Source organism: Melospiza georgiana, chromosome 4, assembly GCF_028018845.1.
Source record: "Melospiza georgiana isolate bMelGeo1 chromosome 4, bMelGeo1.pri, whole genome shotgun sequence".
Lineage (NCBI taxonomy): Eukaryota > Metazoa > Chordata > Aves > Passeriformes > Passerellidae > Melospiza > Melospiza georgiana.
The window spans coordinates 23,982,703-24,004,723 of record NC_080433.1 but is presented as its reverse complement, the minus strand read 5'-3'; the positions used below and the strand labels follow the sequence as shown (position 1 = coordinate 24,004,723).

The following is a 22,021-nucleotide window of genomic DNA, read 5'->3' as shown; positions in this document are numbered from 1 at the left end:
CCTCAGATGGTTTATTTGTCTCTGTGTACAGCAAGGATTAATTTCTGCAGTAGTAATCTCACCAAAATTTTTGGATTGTTTACTTTAGCCAAAATCCTTCAGAGCAGGAATGAAGGGGGTTGCTACTGCCTCCAGTGGCAGAAAAGATCTCCAGGTTGATCACTAAATTGGGTGTGCATGTGTCAACCCTGAGTCAGCTGTGACCAAGGGGGCTGGATTGGATTGATTCCCTTTGTAAGTGAGGTGTGGCTGTAGTGTTCAGAGGAGAGCTGTCATTAGAGGAGGCACATTTGGGATGTATTTGTAGTGATATATTTGCTACCAGACCACTAGAACAAAATCATCATGAAGTGCTGATCCTGCCTTCCCATTTTCTTATTCCTTGGTGTGGAGGTTTCATGTCTTGGAAACATGAAGAGGCAGTGAATGCAGGACTTGAGCTGGTCATTTACATCACTGTTTCTGACTTTTACAGTGGCTGTGAGAGAGGAGGAGAGAAAGATCTTGATAGTTCCTTCAGAGGCATTTTTGAAATTGTGACTTTTTGTGTTCCTCCCTAAAAAAGTCTTCTTGTGCCAGAATGTCACATGGTAAGGCAAGCAGTGCAAATTTAGGGGCAGGAAATGTCTTTAATGAAATCTGTGGAAATTTTAATTAGCTTTCTGTGAATTGGACACCCATAATTATGGGGATGGCATCTTGCTGCCAAGAGAGAGGAAAAGAGTCCACGGAGAGGGTATCACTGTTGACTCTCCTCATACCCTGTGTAACTCCAGCAACCCCAAGTGTTGCTATGGTGCTCTCTCAGGTGACTGGGATGTGCCAGGTGGCTCCACACAGTAACAAACAGGAAAACCTTGGAGTGATTTTCACATTCTACCTCCTTGTTCCCTCTCCTGTTTCTTATTTGTGCTTCTTGGTTCTGCCCACACTCTCCAGTAAGGGAGGAGAGGATCCTCAGAGCTCATCTTCTCTAGAGCCTGCTAATGCATTGCCTTGCACCAGTGACCTGCTGTGGTGACATCATTCCTTCTGCACTGTATAGCCTGCAGCTCTCTGGGAGGGACACTAGAAATCTGCCACGGGTTTTCCCTCGCTGGGGTAGAGATGGATCTGGAGAGTTTGCATGGGCTTCCTGTGAGTAATACATGAAAATGTATCTAATCAGGAAATGGGGAATTGAAATAAAAGGATGTTTCAAAAGCAGTTTTATATTCTGTCAGGATGTAGTGCTGAGCGTAATTTTGGATGTGCCTAAAGGGACTGTATATATACTTTAGACATGAAGGGTGTGATGAGTGTGATGTGCAGAACAGATTAATCAGTGATAATTTTGTGAAAGGATGAAGAATGTAGCATACATGTAAACCCAGGATTTATTTAGTGACGTGATGACTGAAAGCTACTTTGTGGGAGACTAAGAAGCAAAACACTCTAGAGTGCTCTCTGAAGGGCTTTACACGGCAGCATTGTGCTGGAAATGGTGGCTGCAAACAGTTTCAAAAACTCACGGGCTGCCTTTAATGAATGCCTCAGTGTCAGACTTCCACATGAATGCTGCAGAATTCCCATCCAGGCTGATGAGTGATGGCTGGATTACTGTTGGACCTGCATCCCAGAAGGGTTCTGAGAGGGAGATGGTGAAGCAGGGATGGTCTGAGGGGCTGACTGGATGCAACATGGGTGGTTTGAAGGATTTTAGCCATGGATTCCTTTTTGCGGGAATTACTGTGTTACTGACCAGTCACACAGTCTTTTCATATGTTAAAATATAAGCTAGCATGGCTAGCCATTTATGGGACATATCCCTTCTAATCCCTGGTATTTTCAAAAGTGTTTCTGTCCAGCCTGGCCCTTCTGGACCTTCTGAACCACATTAAAGATATTTCTTCTGTTCTGGCTAAGATTGATTTCTTCCCTTCCAACACTGATTTTGATTCCCTTCCGTGCCTGCTTTGCTCCACAGCACATGGTACATGGCCTATAATGTGGTCCTTATTCTCACTTCTCTGTGCCCTTTCATAATGTGGATGTCCTCTCGCCTTAGTTTGTGCACGTGCAGAATAGGGCGACAGAGTTGGGGTGTACCTCTGTACCTGCTTAGGAATCCCAAATGTTGGGATAAACTAAACTAAACTATGCTTAGTTTATGGCCAGAGGAGGAATGAAGTGAGGCTGGTGTGCAAAATTAGTATTTGTAGGTCATACCTGAATTCTTAGTGGCTTCATGTGGAGATAGACTGACCCCCCCCCCCCCCCCCCCCCCCCACCTACTTGGGTCTTTTGGCTTTCTTGTCTGTCCAACTCCCATATTTCTGTCCCAGACTATCAACAACTACGTGGAAGGGACCCAGACAAGGGCGAGGGACAAGGCCTCCCCGAGTGGCCTCTACTTCAGGGACAGCAAGAGAAAGGTTGACTACGTCTTGGCCTACCATTACCGCAAACGCCTGGCCCGCCATGTGCCTGGCGCCGCCTCCCCGGAGCCGAGGCGCGGATTCGCCTCTGTAGCCCTAGTTTCAAACGGAAGCACTGGGAAGGGTCGTGCTGAGCCCCAGCAGCAGCAGCAGCCGGATGATGGCCAGCGTGCCCTGCAGGAGTGGCCAGGGCTGCCTGGCCTGGAGGTGGTGGAGCTCAGCCCGCTGGACACCCTGGAGGAGGAGAGGCGGCTGCAGCGGGAGGAGTACGAACGCAACCTGCTGGAGGCGGGGCTGGAGATCGAGAAAGACCCCGAGGTAAGAGGGGGAGATTTGCACCTCATACATGGTATCGGGTGTCCGGATGGATAATGGACACTTTGGATGCCCATAAAACGGTGTGAAGCTAAGAAGGTGGCCAGGGTGTGTTTGTGTTGCTTGGTCCTTTCTGCCTGAGAAAGACATGATGGTTATTGTTGTTTGATGTAGTGTTGAGTAGAAATTTCAAACTTACTTCAGGTGAAAATGTATTCCTTTGTCTAAATGTTCGTATGGCATGCAGCAGACACACTTTTCTTGCCAAAAATCCCCCCAACAACTTCAATATTGCTAAAATGAAGAAAGTATCTCTTAAGTAATTTGCTGGAACACTGCTAAGACATTTCGTATATCCTCACAATATTTTCAGCGTGACTATGCTCACGTCAGCTGGGAGCCATGGTTATTTTACTTGGCTGTTGCCAGTCAGTTAGTTGAGCACAGGTCTTCCAAATCTCATGTTGTTGCACTGAGCTCTGTACTATCCCTCTGTGCCCCTTTGAAAGTCATGGATATTTATATCCAATGAAGGGAAATCCCTTCTGGGTTCTGGTTTTAGGTGCTCTGGTGTTCTTGACACCAAATTTGAGATATTTAGAGTGCCTTTTTATACGTGCTGAGAACTTACAGCTTGTGTTGCTTCCAGTGCAACCAGTCAGCACTTCCACAACATGGAGCAAATCACAGACTGAATCTGAAAATTTGAGACTGACTGGCTTAGCATAGTGTATGCATAATTAAATCACTGGCAGGAGTAGAAAGAAATAGAAAAGTCTTTTGACTCTTTACATTTTCCTTGCTTAATTTTCTGAGTTGCAGGTGGCTCTGGGTTGTATTTCACCGCATAGCCTGGCTGAGCCATCCTTGTTCTGAGCAGAAAAAAGTGATCTCAGATCCTGATTCTTTTATGCTGTGCTCTGGGTTTTGGTTCATTACACGACCATCTTACTGCTATGATTTTTATAACCAAATTGCACAAAAACCCAGGAGATCAACTGTTTTTGGAGACCCCTTTCAGTTCTGAATTTCATCAGAACCCAAAAAGTCAAGCAGGATATTTGGATTTGATTATTTGACACATTTCTTACCCTAAGTCTAGCTGGATACAAATTCTGTTTTGGCTTCCTTCCAAGTGATGGAACATGCTCTTAAATAATATAAAAAGTGATAAATAATATCATACAGTGTTGACCAAAAAAGCCCTTTTTGTCACAGTCTTCACTATGAAGAGAAAAAGGCCTTTTGTAAAGGAACTGGGAAGTTCACAGGAAATTGTTGATCAGTTCTTTTATGGAAAAAATGAATTGATTTTGAAAATTACAAAAAATCCCATTCCATCACTTCTCTAACTGTGTATGTACAGAGTCACTCCTGTCCCCCACCCCTCCTCCTGTCCTTCCCCAACACACAAGCTGTCTAATCAAAAGGGGAAAAAGTTTTCCCTTTCAGAATCTCCTGAGAAACTGGAAGAGGCTGGAAGGACTATGCCTTATCTTTTTTCTTCCCTGCCCATGACCTGTGGCTTTTACTTCCTTTCTTTTTTCTCACTTCACTGATTTTTTTCTTCTGTTAGTTAACTCCTGTTGGAACATGCTGAAGGTTCTGTCCTTTTTCTTGCTGTGAATTTCCTTGAAACTGCTGAGTAGGCACATGTGAAAGGCACAGCTGTCCTTATATGTGGATTAAAATTGTATGTTGAGCTGATACAGGAAAAACTTCTGCTTTTAGTCCTGGGAAAAAATATGTGTCTATAAATTCATTAAACTGAGAACAGCCTTAAAGCAGCATTTGTATTTTTGTACAGCACAGTGGACTTTCAACTACTACATTTCCACTGGATTATGCTAAACTGAATGTTTGTTTGGTGGAGGTTTTTTTGTTTGTTGTTTTTCTTTTCAGTGCTAATATAAGAAACATATTTTTTAAATATAATACTATTGCAAGTTGAGATATATTCTCTAAAATATACTCTGGACCAGGTTTTGAGAAAAGTTTGACCTGGCTGCAAAGGTAGATATATTAGAGAGATTCCACTTTTGGACCCTTGGTTTGGAGCAGACCTAGTTTCTCTGCATTACATCATCTTCCTATGGTTTTGCAAGAAAATCCACTAATTTAAAAAAGATGGGATGTCCTGATTCAGGGAATGGTTTGGATTTACCAACCTCACATGGGAGTAGGGACATGGGAGTTATTCCAGAAGCTGGTTTTGTTGGTTTAAACCTTTTAGACATCAGGAAGTTCATCTCTAGGAACACAAGACAGAGTTACAACTATTTAAAAATCTTTATTTTTTCAGCTATCTTTTTTTGGAAAAGTGAGAATTTCTCTGATGTTAATATGTTTGCCCATATGTGGCCTTATGATTATTATATATTTGATTATTAGGGAATAAACACCTTTCTCACTTACATTGTCAAATGTGCAAAAGAAGAGGACAAGAAAAACATAAAGATGTATAATTTGTATGTGGAGAGAGGCATATTGCTGTTTTTGAATTTGTGGGAAATAGGCAAAACTATGGACTGTCTCAATTCAGCTAGTTATTATTTGTGAATTAAGGAATTTTGGACTACATTTCCAACTTCCTAATAACTTTATATCATTTGTTATTGCTGTCCTCCAGAGAAACTTTCATTTCTCTTAATAAAACATTCCTGGGATTTTATTGTTTTTACTGTTGTTTCTGGGTTTTTAATTTTTTTTTAATTTCCCTTTACCTTTGCTCTTGCTTTGTTTTTCTTTGTTTTGTTTTGTTTCTGTTTGTTTGTTATTTGTTCCTGGGGAAGCTGATAATTGTGTTTCACCTAATCTGAAACCAGTCATTCTCTTAAATTTGAATTTTACTGTTGCTTTAATGAATGCGAATGCAACACACACCATTTTCAATTATAATTATGTATGGTAAGGCATAATAGGTATGGAATAAGAGGACATTGGAGATGTGCCTTGGCATTCTGACAGATCTGGATCATTTTCAAGAACATTGGAAGTGAAATGTACTATGCTAAATAGCAGTTGGGAGAGGAAATATTATTTCAAGTGTAAGATGACAATTCTAAAACAAAATGTAAATTATCCTCCAAGAAGCTCATCTAACCTCAATTTTTGAGCTAGTGTTGTTTCCAAAATGTCTCACTAAACTCCCTTGATTACATTACACTTGAGAGGAAAGGAAGTCCTTAAGTTCCTCAATGCTGATATTAATATTATTGATGATGGAGGTTGTGATTTGATTTTTCTGCTTGATATTCCAAGGCATATTTTTGAATTTTTGTGCAGAAAAATCTATGTAAATTTAAAAACCCAGCCAGCCAAACAAACCTCCCAGCCTGACCCAAATAAAAAATCCACATAGACTTAAAAACCCAACCAGCTAAGACCTCCCCAGCCTGACTCAAATCAAAGCTTATAGTGCTGCAGTTGATTTTATTTATGGGGTTAAAATTCACTATTTTTTTGCACTAAGGTGCTTCCTGTTTGTCAGTGGGAGAAGGCGTCTCTCCTGTCAGCTGCTAAGGACAAAGCATAGCCAAAATGATATCATGTATATTGCTTAATTCAGTAGTATTTAAAAGCCTAAAAAAAAATTATGTTTTTTTTTTTTTTCCCCCAGAATCTATCAATGTGCTCTGTGGATGCTCCCAGGAAAACATCTCATGTCCTTAGTACATGTGAGACACCTTGCAGGCACTCAGTATGGACATTTAATTGCCTCAAAACATTCATCCAAAGTGCAGAGGAAAACCCAATAGTAGCTAATATTAATTTTAAAAGGATATGGAAATATAATGCGAGTCCTAGACCTTTATCCCTGTTAATGAATACCTCCTGAAGCCAAGGAAGTTACAGAGTAATGGAGCATTGGATAAAGACTGGTATCTTTTGTGCTGTAGGTCTTTGGACTTTGTATTTCAATCTCTCAGCACTCAGAACAAGGCTTTACTTCTTTAGGGAGCCAATTACATAAATATTTGATGCATATTTTTCAGTGACTCTAGTTGCAGAAGCATTAATTAGCTAAAACATATTCTGCTTCTGTATGTTACTTATATGGAGCTGAAATGTAATACACAGCTCTTATAAAATTAAAGTTGAACAGGCAAGGCAAGGTTTGCAGTGGTAGTGAAGTGAATGTGATGAAAATATTGACAAGTTGATTAACTATTTAAGGGGAAATTATGTCTCCATTTTAGACAGGATTTTGAAGTAGCCCCATGGAATTTAAGTGTGATTAAATCATCAATAAAATAATGCTCCATAATAAAAGGTGGCTAAGTAGAACGGCTGTGCTGTCAAAGCTCAAAATCCATATTATGGATCCTGGGGGTTTTTTTAATAACTGTATTGTGGCTTGAATAGATGAATGGGCAGACTGACTCACTTTTAATTACCATCCAGACTCTTGGTGCTCAGCTATGAGGTACCTTACTCAAAAAGGCTTCCAAGAGATTCAGAGAAAATTGAAAAGGTGTACAAAAATCATCTATGTTTTGTTGGCTCTTGGGTAATCAGTAGTAAATGTCATCATTTTTCTGCAGATTAGGAAATGGAATCATCCATATCCTGAATTTTAGATAAAGGTAGAATAGGGCTGTATATGCTGGTGATATTTACAATGGGATTTGGGCCAGAGGCATCCTAATTTTACATATATTTTCTACGTAATGCTGTTTCTAGCAGACTTGCTTGGTAGTAATGGCCTCCTGAATTTGTGTTTTCATTTCTCTGTGTCTTGAGTTCTGTCACCTTCTGGGAGAACTACTTCAATTCCTACAATCTGCCTAGCAGATGAGAAGCCCACAAGGAATGGCTCATACATCTCTGCTGGGGGATGGACACTTGCAGGATAGGGCATGCACAGTAACAAGATCAGCTGCTTAGCCTGTTCACAGATGATTCCCTGAAAACATATTTTAATTATCAGCAATCTCGTTTGCAGCAGAAGTTTTAATGTGTAAATTAAATACCTGGGGAGGGTTTGAAGGGTGACACATGAAGCCCTGAGGGATGTGATGCTGCCACAGTGCCTGCAAAGGAGGCTTGGTGGCTAAATAATGATAATTTCTCCAAGGCAATCAGGCCAGTGCAGCTTGAATAGCAGCTTCATGAAAATAAAGTAGTAAAATATGAGATAGTTCGGGGAATTTGGCCCAGGGATTTGTTGCTTTTCTGAGCTATTAAATGGCAGCAGTCATGCTGCCGTTATCCAGGTGAGGTGCTGGGTGAGGACTGCCCCCCCTGCAATGCCTCATGAACCCTGACCTATTCTTTGTCACAGGAAAAAAATCCTGATTTTCAGGGTTTCTTTTGGAGGGAAAATGGGACTTTGTTTGCTTTCTTGTCCCCAGGCCAATGCTTGCTTTGTCTCTAGCAGCAAACAGCCCTGCAGGTATCTTTGGTGCCAAAGGAGTGTTCACTATTGACTTTCTGCTGGTTGGGTAATTGTTCTGTGATATCACTATTTTTTTTAGAGGCATTGCTGGTTAGCCATGAATTCACACCTCATGAAAAATCCTTTGCCTAAATCAGAGCCACTGAGAATTTTGCTTTGGAGCAGATGCAACACTGTAGATAAGTGTTCCCTGTTTTCAATATGTTACTTTCATACATATATATATATATATATATATATATATTTTTATGTACTGCTTTATGTTGTAGATATAAAGGATCTGAGCTGAGACAGTGCCCCTCTCTCTCTCTTCTTCTCTTTTCTCTTTTTTCTTTTTCCTTCTGTCTGCAATGAGACAAATGAAAAGGCATTCCATAAGGTGTCATTCTTCCTTCTCAGATTCAGGAATGGATTCTAGCAGGGAATCTGGGGGATATCTACAGGCTGGGGGATATCTGACAGTGGAAATTAGTCCTTGCAGGATAGGACTATCTTATGGGGAAAAAACCCCTCAACTGTTTGTGTGTGTGGGGAGTGAGGGAGTGGAATTTGCTATTCTTTGCCACGTCCAGGGAAAGGTAATGTAAATAATGACTCAGGGTTGTGGGATGCTTGTATGTTTTGAGCTCTTCTTGCTTTACTGATTACTCTAATGGCTGCGTGTGTGTCATTCTGCCCAAATCTGAGTTGCTAAAATGTCATGTTGATCATGACATTATGCTCAGACACGCAAGCAGTATTCTTCCAGGAACTGAGACACTGTAGGAAAGGAATGATCCCATGTAGGGAAGAAATGTCTCAAGACATTTTACATTGTGTACACTTTCAAATGTTATATTGTACTTGAGAGGGAGGCATTTTGGAGTGAAAACTGGATTCAAAATTTTCAACATGAACAGGTAAGGTCTTTTCAAGAAAAAACAAAGTAATTTCCCCTCAGTAATCAGAACATCCTCTTCAGCTCAAACTTAAATCCTTTGCAGACCTAAGTTCTAGGTAGAAGCAGAGTTCCAACAACTAAGTGCCAGTTCCTGTGAATGAACACAGATTTAGTGGGGGGAAGCTGTCATAGAGGGAAAAATTCATTAACTGTCTCACATGGCTACATCCTGAAAAAAAGAGGGAACTGTAATGTACAAGCCATCAGTTGTAATCAGATTGTATTCAAAGTGTCTTTCCTGGTCATTGCAAGATCTATTAAGTCATAGGACAAGGCAAATCTGTCAAAACTGTATCACAGAGTTGCTTCTGTCATTCCAGTGGTCCTAGGTCAGCCGTTACTTTGTCCTGAATAGAACTACAAGGAAAAAAATAATTTAGCAGAGTGGCATTGGGCTGCATGGCTCTCTTTAGCATTAATGAGAGTTTGGTGGCTAAATCCCCATGCACAGCATGGAAAATTTACTCTTTTGAGTGGGTTCTCTCCTTGGTAGACAGTGCTGATAAATGTGTGCCCTCTATTGAACCTCTTTTGTGTACAGGTATGTGCTCACAGTATCAGGCCAAAGAAAACATCATGTTAGATCTTGATTTATGTAATACTGTGCTACATTCTGTAATATCCTGAAATTTCTGTGCAGTTATTTCAGGTCAGCATTAATATAACAATGATTTCATCCCTGAAACCAAATATTTGGACAAAATTATTTCTTTTAAACAGGTGCATGGATTTTTATTTGTTGTTTCTTTGGGGGGCTTTTTTGTTTGTTTGTTTGTTTTTGTTTGTTTGTATATGTTGATAATGGATATGTTTTCTTTAAGCTCTGCCATCTAGGAATTAACTAATTGGTTCTCTGCTGGCTTCTCCCTTCAATTCCTGGATTCTGTAATAGTTTTAAAGCATTATAAAATTGCTAGAAAGATTGACACCCATACACTGTACTTTTAAGGAAATCCTGGAGGTGGAGTTTGGTAGATGATCTTGGAGTTTCATAAGACGTCTCCTGGTAAAATAAATACACAAAATATATTTGGGAGAGAATGAGTTACTTGTAGCTAGGGTGGGAAAAGGACTGAACAGCTATGTGGATTAATATTTCTTTTATTTTTTTGGTAACAGCAACCTTTTCAGAGGAAAAAACAAGACCCCCATAGGAGCATTTTCCTGGAAATGTAGAGGTGGTCATTGCTTTCCATAGGCTGGAGCTAATGCAGTACTCTGGAAAAATACCAGCATCGTTCTCTTCCAGAGGAGCCCAGTTGCACTTGCCTTAGTCATTATCAGCTGCAACATGGGGAATTTCTCTCTAGCCTTTGTCTACATGTTCACTAAGCTCAGTTGTGGTTTAGCTGGAGTAATTTAGTAATACATATATAATATATATATATTCAAGATCTTGCAAATACTTAAGCAGACTCCATGCTGACACCTCTAAAGCGTTAGTTCAAACTACTGTAATTTTTCCTTAATCTCTTCAAAATGGGGAAGGATATTGCTGCCCATCCTATACTTAGGACTTTTCCTCAAGTCACTCAAAATCCTAAGTCTGTTCCTGTTGAAACTGGTTACAGAGTGTGAAGGATGACTTGAGTTTCCTAATGCTTTGAAAGTTTCAACTCCATGCATGTCCTTTAAGTCACAGGGTTTTCAAGTTTTTCTGGATTTACTGTCATTGTTTCTATCTGTTGCTTGCCTCATTCCCATTATCCTCACTAATTTGTAAGTTTGCCTGTCTTGGAAATCACTAATATTCCTGCTTTTTTTCCAACTCTCATATTCCATACTTCATTTTGCAGGCTTTGACTGATCATTCTTTTCTTGCCTCTGAAGATGTGCAAATGTTCAGCTGCACTGAGCCCTGTTAGGTCATCAAGACAAAAGTAATGTCCTAAAGATTGTGTCTCTAAGGAAGGTCACTGGAAGGCTCTTCCACCCTTTCAGTGTATACATTTTGGTTAGTGGGATTTAGGAAATTTCATACCATGTTTTTCTTATTAAATTAGGGGTACTTTCCGGCTCTTACAGTGCAGTCAACCCACTGTAGTGCCCCGCAGCCCTCGTAAGCCCTCCTTGCTTGTCACAGGTCTCTGTGAGTTCACTGGATCATGTTTACGCTCTGCCTGCGGTGGCACTGCTCAGCTTTCACAGGTCAATGAGTGGTACGTGCTTTACCTCACCAGTGCTTGACCTGCTCACCTGCCTCTGGCCTCTGCATATTCCCCCCTGTCCCTTCACTCCAGTCTCCTGCAGGGCTGCTCACCTGGCCACCACAGGGTGCTCCATTTCTGTCCACAAAACTCTTTCTCCTTATCCTGTATGCTGTGACCTGTTCTTATTACTAAGGGGAAATTACATTGTTTTTTTCTTGAAAAGACCCCTCCACTGTTCATATTCAAAATCTTGGAAATCCTGCCACTTCTTGGTGCCACTGTGTCTTTCTTTGGTCAGTGTGAAATCAGCCCTTCACCCTTCCCTGCTGCTCATCAGCTGCCATCAGTTGCAGGTCCAAGTGAAGTCATAGCATCCAAGGCATCTTGATGACCCCTGTGAGTCCCTTTCACCTCAGATTATTCCATGGTCTGTGATAACCCCCTTCACCGATATAAGCTGGGGACGGAATGGCTGGATAGTGCTCAGGTGGAAAGGGACCTGGGGGTGCTGGTTGACAGTCGATTGAATATGAGCCAGCAGTGTGCCCAGGTAGCCAAGAAGGCCAATGCCATCCTGGCCAGTATCAGAAATGGAGTGGCCAGCAGGAGCAGAGAGGTCATTCTTCCCCTGTACTTGGCACTGGTGAGGCCTCACCTGGAGTATTGTATCCAGTTCTGGGCCCCTCACTTTAGGAGGGACGTTGAGATGCTTGAGCGTGTCCAGAGGAGGGCAATGAGACTAGTAAGGGGCTTGAAGCACAAGCCATACGAAGAGCGACTGAGGGAGCTGGGATTGTTTAGCCTAGAGAAAAGGAGACTCAGGGGCGACCTCATCGCTCTCTACAACTTCCTGAAGGGTGGCTGTGGTGAGCTGGGGGTCGGCCTCTTTCTCCGGGCGACAACAGATAGAACAAGAGGACACAGTCTCAAGCTGCGTCAAGCGAGATGTAAGTTAGAATTAAGAAGGAAATATTTCACAGAAAGAGTGGTCAGATACTGGAATCATTTACCCAGTGAGGTGGTAGAGTCATCATCCCTTGAAGAATTCAAAAAAAGACTGGATGTGGCACTTGCTGCCATGATCTAGTTGAACAGTTAGAACATGGGCTGGACTTGATGATCTTATAGGTCTCTTCCAGCCTTGAACTTCTGTGATTCTGTGATCTTTTCCACTGAGAAAATCCACAGCTGGGACAGCTGGACATTAAGACTTCATACTTTCCAACTGCTTCTCTCTCTGAGGAACTTCTGTGCAAAATTTCCTTCCTCCCTTATTCTGTCTTTTATTTCAAAGCCTTATTTCAAAGCTGTCCTTAGGAAACTGCTCACCCAAAGCTGGCCAAGTTCAGCTTCAGTGAGGCACCAAAGTTTGCTCATTAAGGTACTTGCTTTACTTTTCAGCTGATGTGTTACAGGAGGCACCTGAGAACACCACAGTAATGACCTAAGACACAGCTTGCACCACTAGGGACCCCTTGTTGGTTTTCACTTGGGAAGCCCAGTTCACAAGTGACTCTCCTGGAAAGTATTTGTTGGCTTAGGGATGTTTTGTTACATCTGGCCACCAACTGGCAAGACTCTTCACACAAAGTCAGCACAAAGAATGCTTTTAGCAAGAGCCAGCTGTAAATTGTCAATTTCCATATCTTCATAATGTTCAGACTCTCTGTCAGGACAACCCCCCCCATCAGTTGACTTTCTAGATGATGTTATTAAAGACAGCTCATTTTAGTATTTAAAAGTAGGTGCGGTTTTATAATGTAGTGATTGGTAACTGTCTTGATATCAGTATAGCAATTCTGTAGTCATGTACTGTGCTCCTAGCAATTCTCCCTTCCATCATTTTATAAGAAGAGGAAAATGTAACTAGAATGTAAAACCAATTTTGTTAATGTTGTAGAACTTTAAGTACCATGAAAGACTAATAGGCAGCTCTAAAATGTATTCCTTCACTTGTATATGTCAGTGCTAATTATCAAAAATAATAATTGGCATATAATTACAGAGCACTCTAATGTAATTAAAACCATAATAAAAAATGTAGCCAAGGGATTATACATCAAATGCTGTAAGCTGAATCCAGGAATTGAGGCAGTTGGCATCCTCCTGCTACCTGGACCCCTGAAACTAGATGGGAAAGTGGAAGAAATGAAAGAGGCAGAATCAGAATCCGAGGATGGCTCAGGCTAGAAGGGACCCCAGTGGGGCAGCTGGTCCCACCTCCCTGCACCAGCAGGGCCATCCCAGAGCACAGGGCACAGGATTGTGTCCAGCTGGAATATCCCCAGTGAGGAGACTCCACACCCTCACTGTTCAATCTGTTCAGCCCTCCATCACTGCCCAGGACAGAAGTTCTGCCTCATGCCCAGGTGGAACCTCCTGGGCTCAGTCCCTGCCCGTTCCTCTGGTGCCATTGCTGGGCCCTGGAGCAGAGCCTGGGCCCTGCTCAGAGCCCTCCCTGCACACAGGGACACCCAGGGCTGAGGGCCCCTCTCAGCTGGGGCTCCTCTCCAGGCTGGACAGCCCCAGCTCCCTCAGCCTTTCCCTGCCAGAGATGCTGCAGGCCCTGAATCATCTCTGCAGCCTCCACTGGCCCCAGTCCAGGAGCTCCCTGTCCCTGCTGTGCTGAGGAGCCCAGGACTGGACACAGCACTGCAGATGTGCTACACAGGGCTGGGCAGAGGGGCAGGATCACTCCCTGAGTTGCTGGCATTTTCTGAGCACAGGCCTAAGGGCTCCTTCAAGTACTAGCAGGACAAGGTAAACTCCTATTGCCTGATACTCTCCATATCCAGGTGCCTGTATTCAGATACGCTTTTGTATAACTGGCATAAAAGGGTAGATGCCTTCGAAGAACAAATTTCATCCTGACTCTCAGCTGCCTGTTCAGAGGAATGACAGGAGCTTGAGGAGCTGCTGTTACCTCCTGCAGTTCCTGGAGGGAAGTCTGGCCTGACTCATACCTGTGTCTTTCTCCATGTCAATGCCAAAACTGCTACTTTTAGAAGGAGTAACTGTTTTTAAATTTAAAATGTTGTTAAATACATGAGGGCAGAGACAAGAATCAAACTTAACTAGCCAAAAACTGTCATGAGACTGAAGGTAGTTTTGGGCACAGGCCCTCCTGTTCCTGTGTTCCCTGGCATCCTATCTAGGTTCCTTTCAGTTCTAGTTTCCTGTTTTCATCTCCTTTATGGTTGAACAGAACACATCCAAAGAGTGGTGGTGAAAACTATGTGAATGCTAAGTTGTTTCACTGGAAAATGGGTTTATCCTACCATCCCAGGATGGTTTGGGTTGGAAGGGACCTTAAAGACCACCTCATTCCACCCCCCTGGCATGGGCAGAGACCTTCCACTATCCCAGGTTGCTCAGAGCCCCATCCAACCTGGCCTGGAACACTGCCAGTGATGGGGCAGCCACAGCTTCTCTGGCCAACAAATGTATGAAAGTGTTTGTGTGAAGGGGAATGAGAATGAAAAATTGAAAGTTTTCCCTTGGCAGCATGTCTGTATTTATCTTTATATTTATTTACCACAACTGAAAATCTGCTTTGCACAGCTTCTGTTCTGAAAATGTTTTTCTTTTACCTCCACACACTTGATGTAAATCTTCAGCTTTTCTTCCTCCCGAGAAATTTGTGTTGTTATTCTGCCACTTGCCTGTAACATTGACAGCTGTATTTATCATAGATCACTTTTTAGAAAGTATAAAACTTTAGTTAGTAATCATATGCCTAATAAATGATGTAGAATTTTGTAGTTATTAAATATTACTTAACAATCTGTTTTGTTCAGTTAGTGTCAAGAGGTGCATTACCACCATGAATTTGGTATTATTTTTCTCCAGAAGCCTGGGTTGGACGAGTGAATTATTATTAGATGTTGATATATTGATATATTAATTGCAAGCAGGCAAAGTTTGCTGGAGTGGAAATGGAAATGTGAAAAGCCCAGATGGTGTTTATTCTTTGGTGGGGGCAGGAGGAGAAGCTTTGAACCAGAGTAGTTTCCCTGGAGGGGCAATGTTCAAGCAGGAGTTTCTAATTTGGTTGTAAATAATTGTGTTTCTGTATCTATATCGATATCTATATCTATCTATATCGATATCGATATCTATATCTATATCTATATCTATATCTATATCTATATCTATATCTATATCTATATCTATATCTATATCTATATCTATATCTATATCTACATCTACATCTACATCTACATCATCTATATCTATATCATCTATATCTATATCAATATCTATATCTATGTATCTATACTAACATGTGGACTTAAGTTGAATTAAGGCATTTTTTAGATTTCCAGAGTTATACAAACCTATGTGTGTTTGTGCTTTTAGTCCAGAAAGTACATTGCAAATAGATTCAATTTTTTTGTAAACCATCTCTATAAATATTTGAAAAGACCTAACACATATTGCAAATATTTAGTTAATAGTCTTTGTTAAAGCAAAATGTGAGGAAGCTCTAAAATAATAATATCTTATCAATATTAGAGGTCATTTTGTATATCTGTGAATGTCCCAGTTGAAGCCTGCTTCAGCCAAAAAATCAGTTCAGTTATCCGTGATTGATGTGTGAATTTCTTGGCAAAAGCCCCACTCAATATTTTTAATAGTGAATGCTAAATTTAAATTATATTTTTAATGTTTTCCCATCATGTGTGCAAATTATTTAAATTATCCCTGACCACAAGTGCAATGTTTGTGTAATAGAAATGTCAGGATGGATATTTGTTATGAAAAGCAAAAGCACAATTTTCTGTATTGTTTCTTTTGTGAGCTAAAATATGCATCTAATTTTTCATGCCTTAGTCTCCTCTCTTTTCATTTGCCTGATTAAATCTGCTGATTTTTTTCCTTGTTTGTGTTTCTTGCTCCCAGTTTTGCAGATTAAATCTCTCATCTCTGAATACTGTGCTTACTGCATGCCAAGAACCAAAAGCATTTTCTGATCAGCATTAAACTGATACTGATAGACAGAATTGGTCATGCCCCCTCCAAATGGACTCAAGTTTTGCTTGAGCTATCTTTGTTTACTGATGACTGACAAAACAAGTGGGGGGGGGAAAATAAAAAGTCAAACCCCTCCCACTTTTCCCTTTTGATCTCAGTCCTGATATATCCTTTGTTATAAACTTAATGATGTCACTTGAAATGTGATCATGCTGAACAGTTCATGTAGGCAGCAGTTCTCAGGTGATGCCAGGCCACAGGACAGTGAATGCTGTGGTAATTTGTTATGAGAATGTGTCCTGAGGTTCTTTCTCAAGCAAAGAATCTCTTAAGTCCCCAGGAGAACACCCTCCTAAATCTCTCAAAGCTTGGCATGAGTTTTTACTCCAAAACCCACTTCCTATGTGTTTGTGAATGCTCTCCAAATATCCTCTTAGTAGGTGAGCTTAAGTGTGTGACCGCATCAGAGCTTTAAAGTCATGGCTATATTCTGCAGGTCTTAATGATAGTAATATAAATAAGTTTTTGTTTTCCCCAATGGTTTCTGAAAGCTTTGGCACTCATGAGTCACTGTCACGATGTACAGAAGGAACCACATTGCAGAGTAAATGTGTTTAGGGCCATTACGAGAAGGCTTTGGGGCGACCTCATTAGGGCCTTCCAGTGCCTGAAGGGAGCCCACAGAAAAGAGGGAGACTCTTGACAAGGGCCTGGAGTGACAGGACAAGGGGGAATGGCTTCACATTGACAAAGAGCAGGTTTAGACTGGATATTACAAAAAAATTCTTCCCTGTGAGGGTGGTGAGGCCGTGGCACAGGTTCCCCAGAGTGCTGTGGCTGCCCCATCTCTGGCAGTGTTCCAGGCCAGGCTGGATGGGGCTCTGAGCAACCTGGGATAGTGGAAGGTGTTTCTGCCCGTGGCAGAGGATAGGGACAAGATGATCTTTCAGGTCTCTTCCAACCCAAGCCATTCTATGATTCCGTGATGTAGGTGTTCTGTTGCTGAGCATATCTTCCTCTTATTAAGTCACAGCCTAGCATAGTGTGCTTGTGGCTTTGTTGCTTGGTCTCCCTTTTGTAAACTTCTAATATTTAGCAGAAAATCATTATGGTAGAAGTAGAGGAAAAATATGACAGAATCATGCCAAAACAAAAGCTCAAAAATGTTCACTGTGATGTAATGTATATATATTTCTAAAGACATGAGTGCAAGCAGTGTTAATGTATGGTTTTGAGTGAGCTGATATAAAACAAGCAAAAATATTTATGAAAATGACAAAATGCAGAGTACTTCTAATGAGACATAACAGGGATTTTAAGATGTGGAAGATGGAAGGTACTTACTGCTATCAATGTATGGCACCTCATTTATTACAAAAACCAGGTAGTGATTTCCTGTAAATTTCAATTTGTGTGATGCCATCAGGATTGGAATAACAAATCTTACATTTTTTTCCATTGCTAATTCATTTCCCTCATGGCATAAAACACTTTGGTAGTGTATCAGGTTAGTATTCCTATTCTGCATTCTATTTGCTAATTATCTCTTTAGTTAATAGAAAGTTAAGAGCCCACTTGACCCTTGTGTCTCTAGAAGTGATTTGTTCATTTTTCCACATAAATTGTCATATTTCAATGCCAAGCCAAAAGTTAAATCTCACTAAAATGTTTTTGTTGCATGCTGTTGTGAAATGTATTGGAGAACCTACAACTTTACAATGTGTCAAGCTTTAGCAAACATTTGTATTTTGGTGTTTGCTGACAGTTTATTCTTAAAATCATAATAGAAAATGAAATTAATGTTTCTTTTATAATGATTTGACAAATGATTTTTTAATAATCCTCCTTTATTTTTAGTGTTACAAAGGAGCAAACTGGCACTTATATATTCTGACTGGCTGGTGTCTACTTTTTGTATTGTCAAAGTGACTCTGAATTTATGGTGATGGAGAGCTAAATCTGGCCAACAGAGTTTAGGGCATGCAGAGAGCAGTACTTCCAGGATGGATGAAAAAAGTATGTCTTGTAATAGTTATCGTACTGATATCTACTGAGTGATTCCCTCTGGACCATATTTTTTGTGAACTGAGTGTATTGAGGCATGGTTTTCAAAAGTGTTGATAATTCAGCACATTCTGCAGAGATCACTAGAACGTGCTGGCTAATTAACATTCCTGAAAATCCAATATTGTCCATTTACTGGCTGATTTCAGTGATTACCATGCTCCTGTGGGAAGGTACTGTTTTGAGCCCTGGTACCACATTCGCTGAGGGTGCTGGATCTCCTAGAGCTACAGAAATATTCTGACACTGCAGTTTCCATCTATGAATGAGGCATTTCTTGGACACTGAGTCCCAGCCCATTTGCCAAACTTTTTGTGCTCCTCTCAGCTGCAACATTTCAAGTAACTATTTATCTCTGCTTGATGAATTGCTCAGATTTCCAGGCTGCAGCTGCTGCTCTTGCTGCCTTCCAATCATCTGCAGAGTCTGAAAACATCCAGCAGAGCTCCTCAGCTCCACATCTCCACATCTCCACATTTCATCTGGAGCAGGCTTGTGCGTTGCTGGCTGGGAACTGCTTCTCCAAGTATTGGCAATACTTCCATGAAATGATCCTGTGGTGTGAGAGATTCCCTCAGTGCAGTAGAGGGTCTCCAACAGCTGCAGTGGTAAAATGTTTAGGAAACAGCAGGAATGGAACTTTTGTGATGCTTTTGCTCTGATGTTCTCCTGGTGGCAGCTATGTCCAACTCATCTGCTTTCCCCCATGTGATGTTGTTTGCCCACCTAGGAACTGTCTGGGGATCTCTCTCCCAAAGTGTGGCACAGTTTCTTCTTAAAATGCTATTCAGTTTTTGCACCCACAAGGCAGAGGCACTTCCTTGCTGCATTGATGTTTCTGTTCTTTTGTTGACTTTTAATTTGGCTTCTTCTGAGGCCCTGTAGTGCTTGTTCTGAAAGAGACTCCAGACAGTCCATCCACACCCCATCTCCTTATCATGCAGGATTTTATAGACTTCCACAATAACTGCCTCAAATTTCCAGAAAAAAGGTCTCAGTCTTTTCAGTGATTCTGTGTAGATGCCATAACAAGGCTTTTGTGTGTCCTCTGAACCCATTTTTGGTCTAACTTGTCTCTTTGGAGGTGAGGAGGCAGACAGTGCACACTGAGTTCGCGATGTGGATACTGCTATGTTTGAATGAGTTTTTTTTTCTTAGTCTTTGTACCTTTCCTAATAAAATGTAAGCTTTACTTTACTTCGTGGCTCTTATAAAATACTGAGCTGCTATTTTTCAAAGGATTTTCTGTTGCAAAATTGTCATTACTGACCAGTATATGTGAAATCAGAGCCCAGCACCCTATTATGTGAATCTAGATTTAACCCACAGGTATTGCTTTATATTGATTTACATTGAGAGCTCTTTGCCATTGTTCAGGCTCTTACAAAGCTTTTCTATAATTTTTCAGAGTCTGCCCTTATCCTTGCTTCCCTGAAAAACTTCATCTGCTCTATCTTTCTCCAGGCCACTTAAGCTGCTGTTGGACACTGCTAACACTGCAAAATCCCCTTAGTGACTTTTTATTTTTTTCCAGCAGTGCAGGTTGTCCTCCTACCCAGTTTCTTCTTGTTTCACTGATTATTTCTCCACCCCTGGACCTGTTGACTTATCCAGAATAAGTCATGTGATGATACTGTGGGACTGCCCCTGACTCTCCCCCATCTCTCCCTGTTTGCAGTGAGGCTGTAGATGTCCAGGGAGGTTTTGGATTTCCTTCCAGCAAAAAAGCCAGCCCAAATACTTTGATTATCTTCATCTTAATTCTGTCCCATTCAATTCTGTCCCCTGCAAATACAGCCAATCTTCCTTTTACTGCTACTGATCTTTGGAGAGAGAGATTTGAAGGGCCACACTCTGATTAGGAGAATCCTCTTATTAAACTGAATACCTTTGTACCATCTGTTAACACTTTCGAATTACAAAACACCCCCTAAAGTATATTTACTAAGAATGAATTGAACTTTAAAATTTTTCAAGACAAAATTGAATCATCCCTTCATATGATTGTTGATCAGCTATGGAGGAATGAAGCAATATCTTAAAGTACCTTTCCTCCGATTTTTCTAGTTGGTGTCCTAAGTATTTTGAATTTTTTTCTTTTTTCTCCAAATCCTTTTTTTCCCCTTGAAATTTACTTTGCTAGAGTGAGGGGTCAGTCTCTGTTTCATTAATCCCCCCATTGGGTACATGCCTGTTATCTGGTCTAAAAATTGACTTCCATGATCAAGCTGCTTCATCTGGAAAATTGTTTAGGCCATAAATCTCTGCAGATTAGTGAGATTCATTCCCTCAAGCGGAATTGCATTTTTCCTTTTTAAATGTTAACTCTTTGGCCTCAAGAAGTTTGTTGATTTTATTATGGATAATAAAGTTTGAAATTATGTACTCCACAGAATATTGGCTTATTTTTTAGCTAATTTGGCACTGAATGTAGCTAGGCCAGCTGCTTGCATGATTTTCAGTTGACACTGCTGAAATACAGGAGGTGGTAGAGAAGACACAGTCCTCCCTTCCTCTGTGAGGTAGTTTGATTTGGGTGAGGAGGCTCTTAATTTTACATTTTACTATTATTATTTATGGTATTCAATCTCAGAAGATGTGTTGAAATTGTGCCAGGCCTACATAGCAAGAAATTTGTGTCATTGACACAGGAAAAATTTGCTGATAAAGTTATTGTAAATAATTAGAGATGATTTTGCTTTATGTTTAAAAGTCATACTTTTCATGCTGTAGTGATTAGTGGACAGAGATAAACATTGGGAAAATATTGGTGAAAGTGCAGTAATTTTTAATCCAAAATGTGTATTTAAATTGAATTACAATCCTGGCATATTTGTTAGTCACCTGCATATAGATCCTGCTTTGAACACTGCAATAATGCACAGGTCTGTGCCCTGGGTTTTTTCTTTTGTTTTATTTGGCAGATTTATCAATCTATTCTACATTTGTGCTTGAGTTTCTGGCAGCTCATTTTCATTCAATTTTTCATTGCCATTAAAAATTTCCATCTTCTTTGGGGAAGCACACCTGTGTTTTTAGGCTTCCTGTATCATCTTCCATTCAGAGACATTTCCTGTCTGTACATGAGTGGGAAGATTTTGGTTGGAGAGGTTGCAATGCCATGAGGAAACATTGCAAAGGATGAGCAAAGCCAATTGTTTCATTCCACAGTGCTTTACCTAAGAAATTGAGATTATTTAGGGTTTTTTTAGGTGTTTTGGCCAGATTTTTCATGACTGGGTGTTCTGTTCTATGCTTATACACATTATTATATTCTTTAACTGTTTGTGTTCACTGTGGGAGTAAGAGAGCCAAACAAACAAGATATTGACATCATCACTGTTGGTAGAAATTAAGAAAGAGAAAAGTAACCTGTCAGAATGTGTGCATTTTGCAGCTTTGCTTAAGGTCTTGAGCATGTCTGTTTACCCATGCACTGAGGTAAATCTACATCGTGGAGAAATAATGGAAAAAGAAAGGGGAAAGTTTGGTAAGGGTAAAAGGGTTTTGTGAAGGCAAATATGAAAATGATAGGATGCATTATATATAGCCATATTGTCTTATTAGTTTATTGCCTTATTTGAGCATTTCTCAATCTGGAACATATTTATCTTCACAAAAGGCTTTTGATAAAGGGAAGTTCCAGTGTCTTCATAGACTAAGAGGCAGAATTAAATGACCAGCCTACAATTATAAGATATAGATTCTCCTATAAGCTAACAAGAACAGGGAGTTGCTCTGGACTGAGATGTCCATGCCAGGA

At 40.7% G+C, this 22,021-nt stretch overlaps 1 protein-coding gene across 1 annotated transcript in view; it reads left to right on the top strand.

The window, feature by feature from the left end:
- The window catches only part of ANO2 (anoctamin 2), a 147,857-nt gene that overhangs the window by 4,154 nt on the left and 121,682 nt on the right, over nt 1-22,021 (top strand). The window contains exon 3 of the mRNA XM_058022401.1: nt 2,325-2,735. Within this exon, the coding sequence (XP_057878384.1) occupies nt 2,325-2,735 (411 nt within the window). The remainder of the gene's footprint in view (nt 1-2,324; nt 2,736-22,021) is intronic.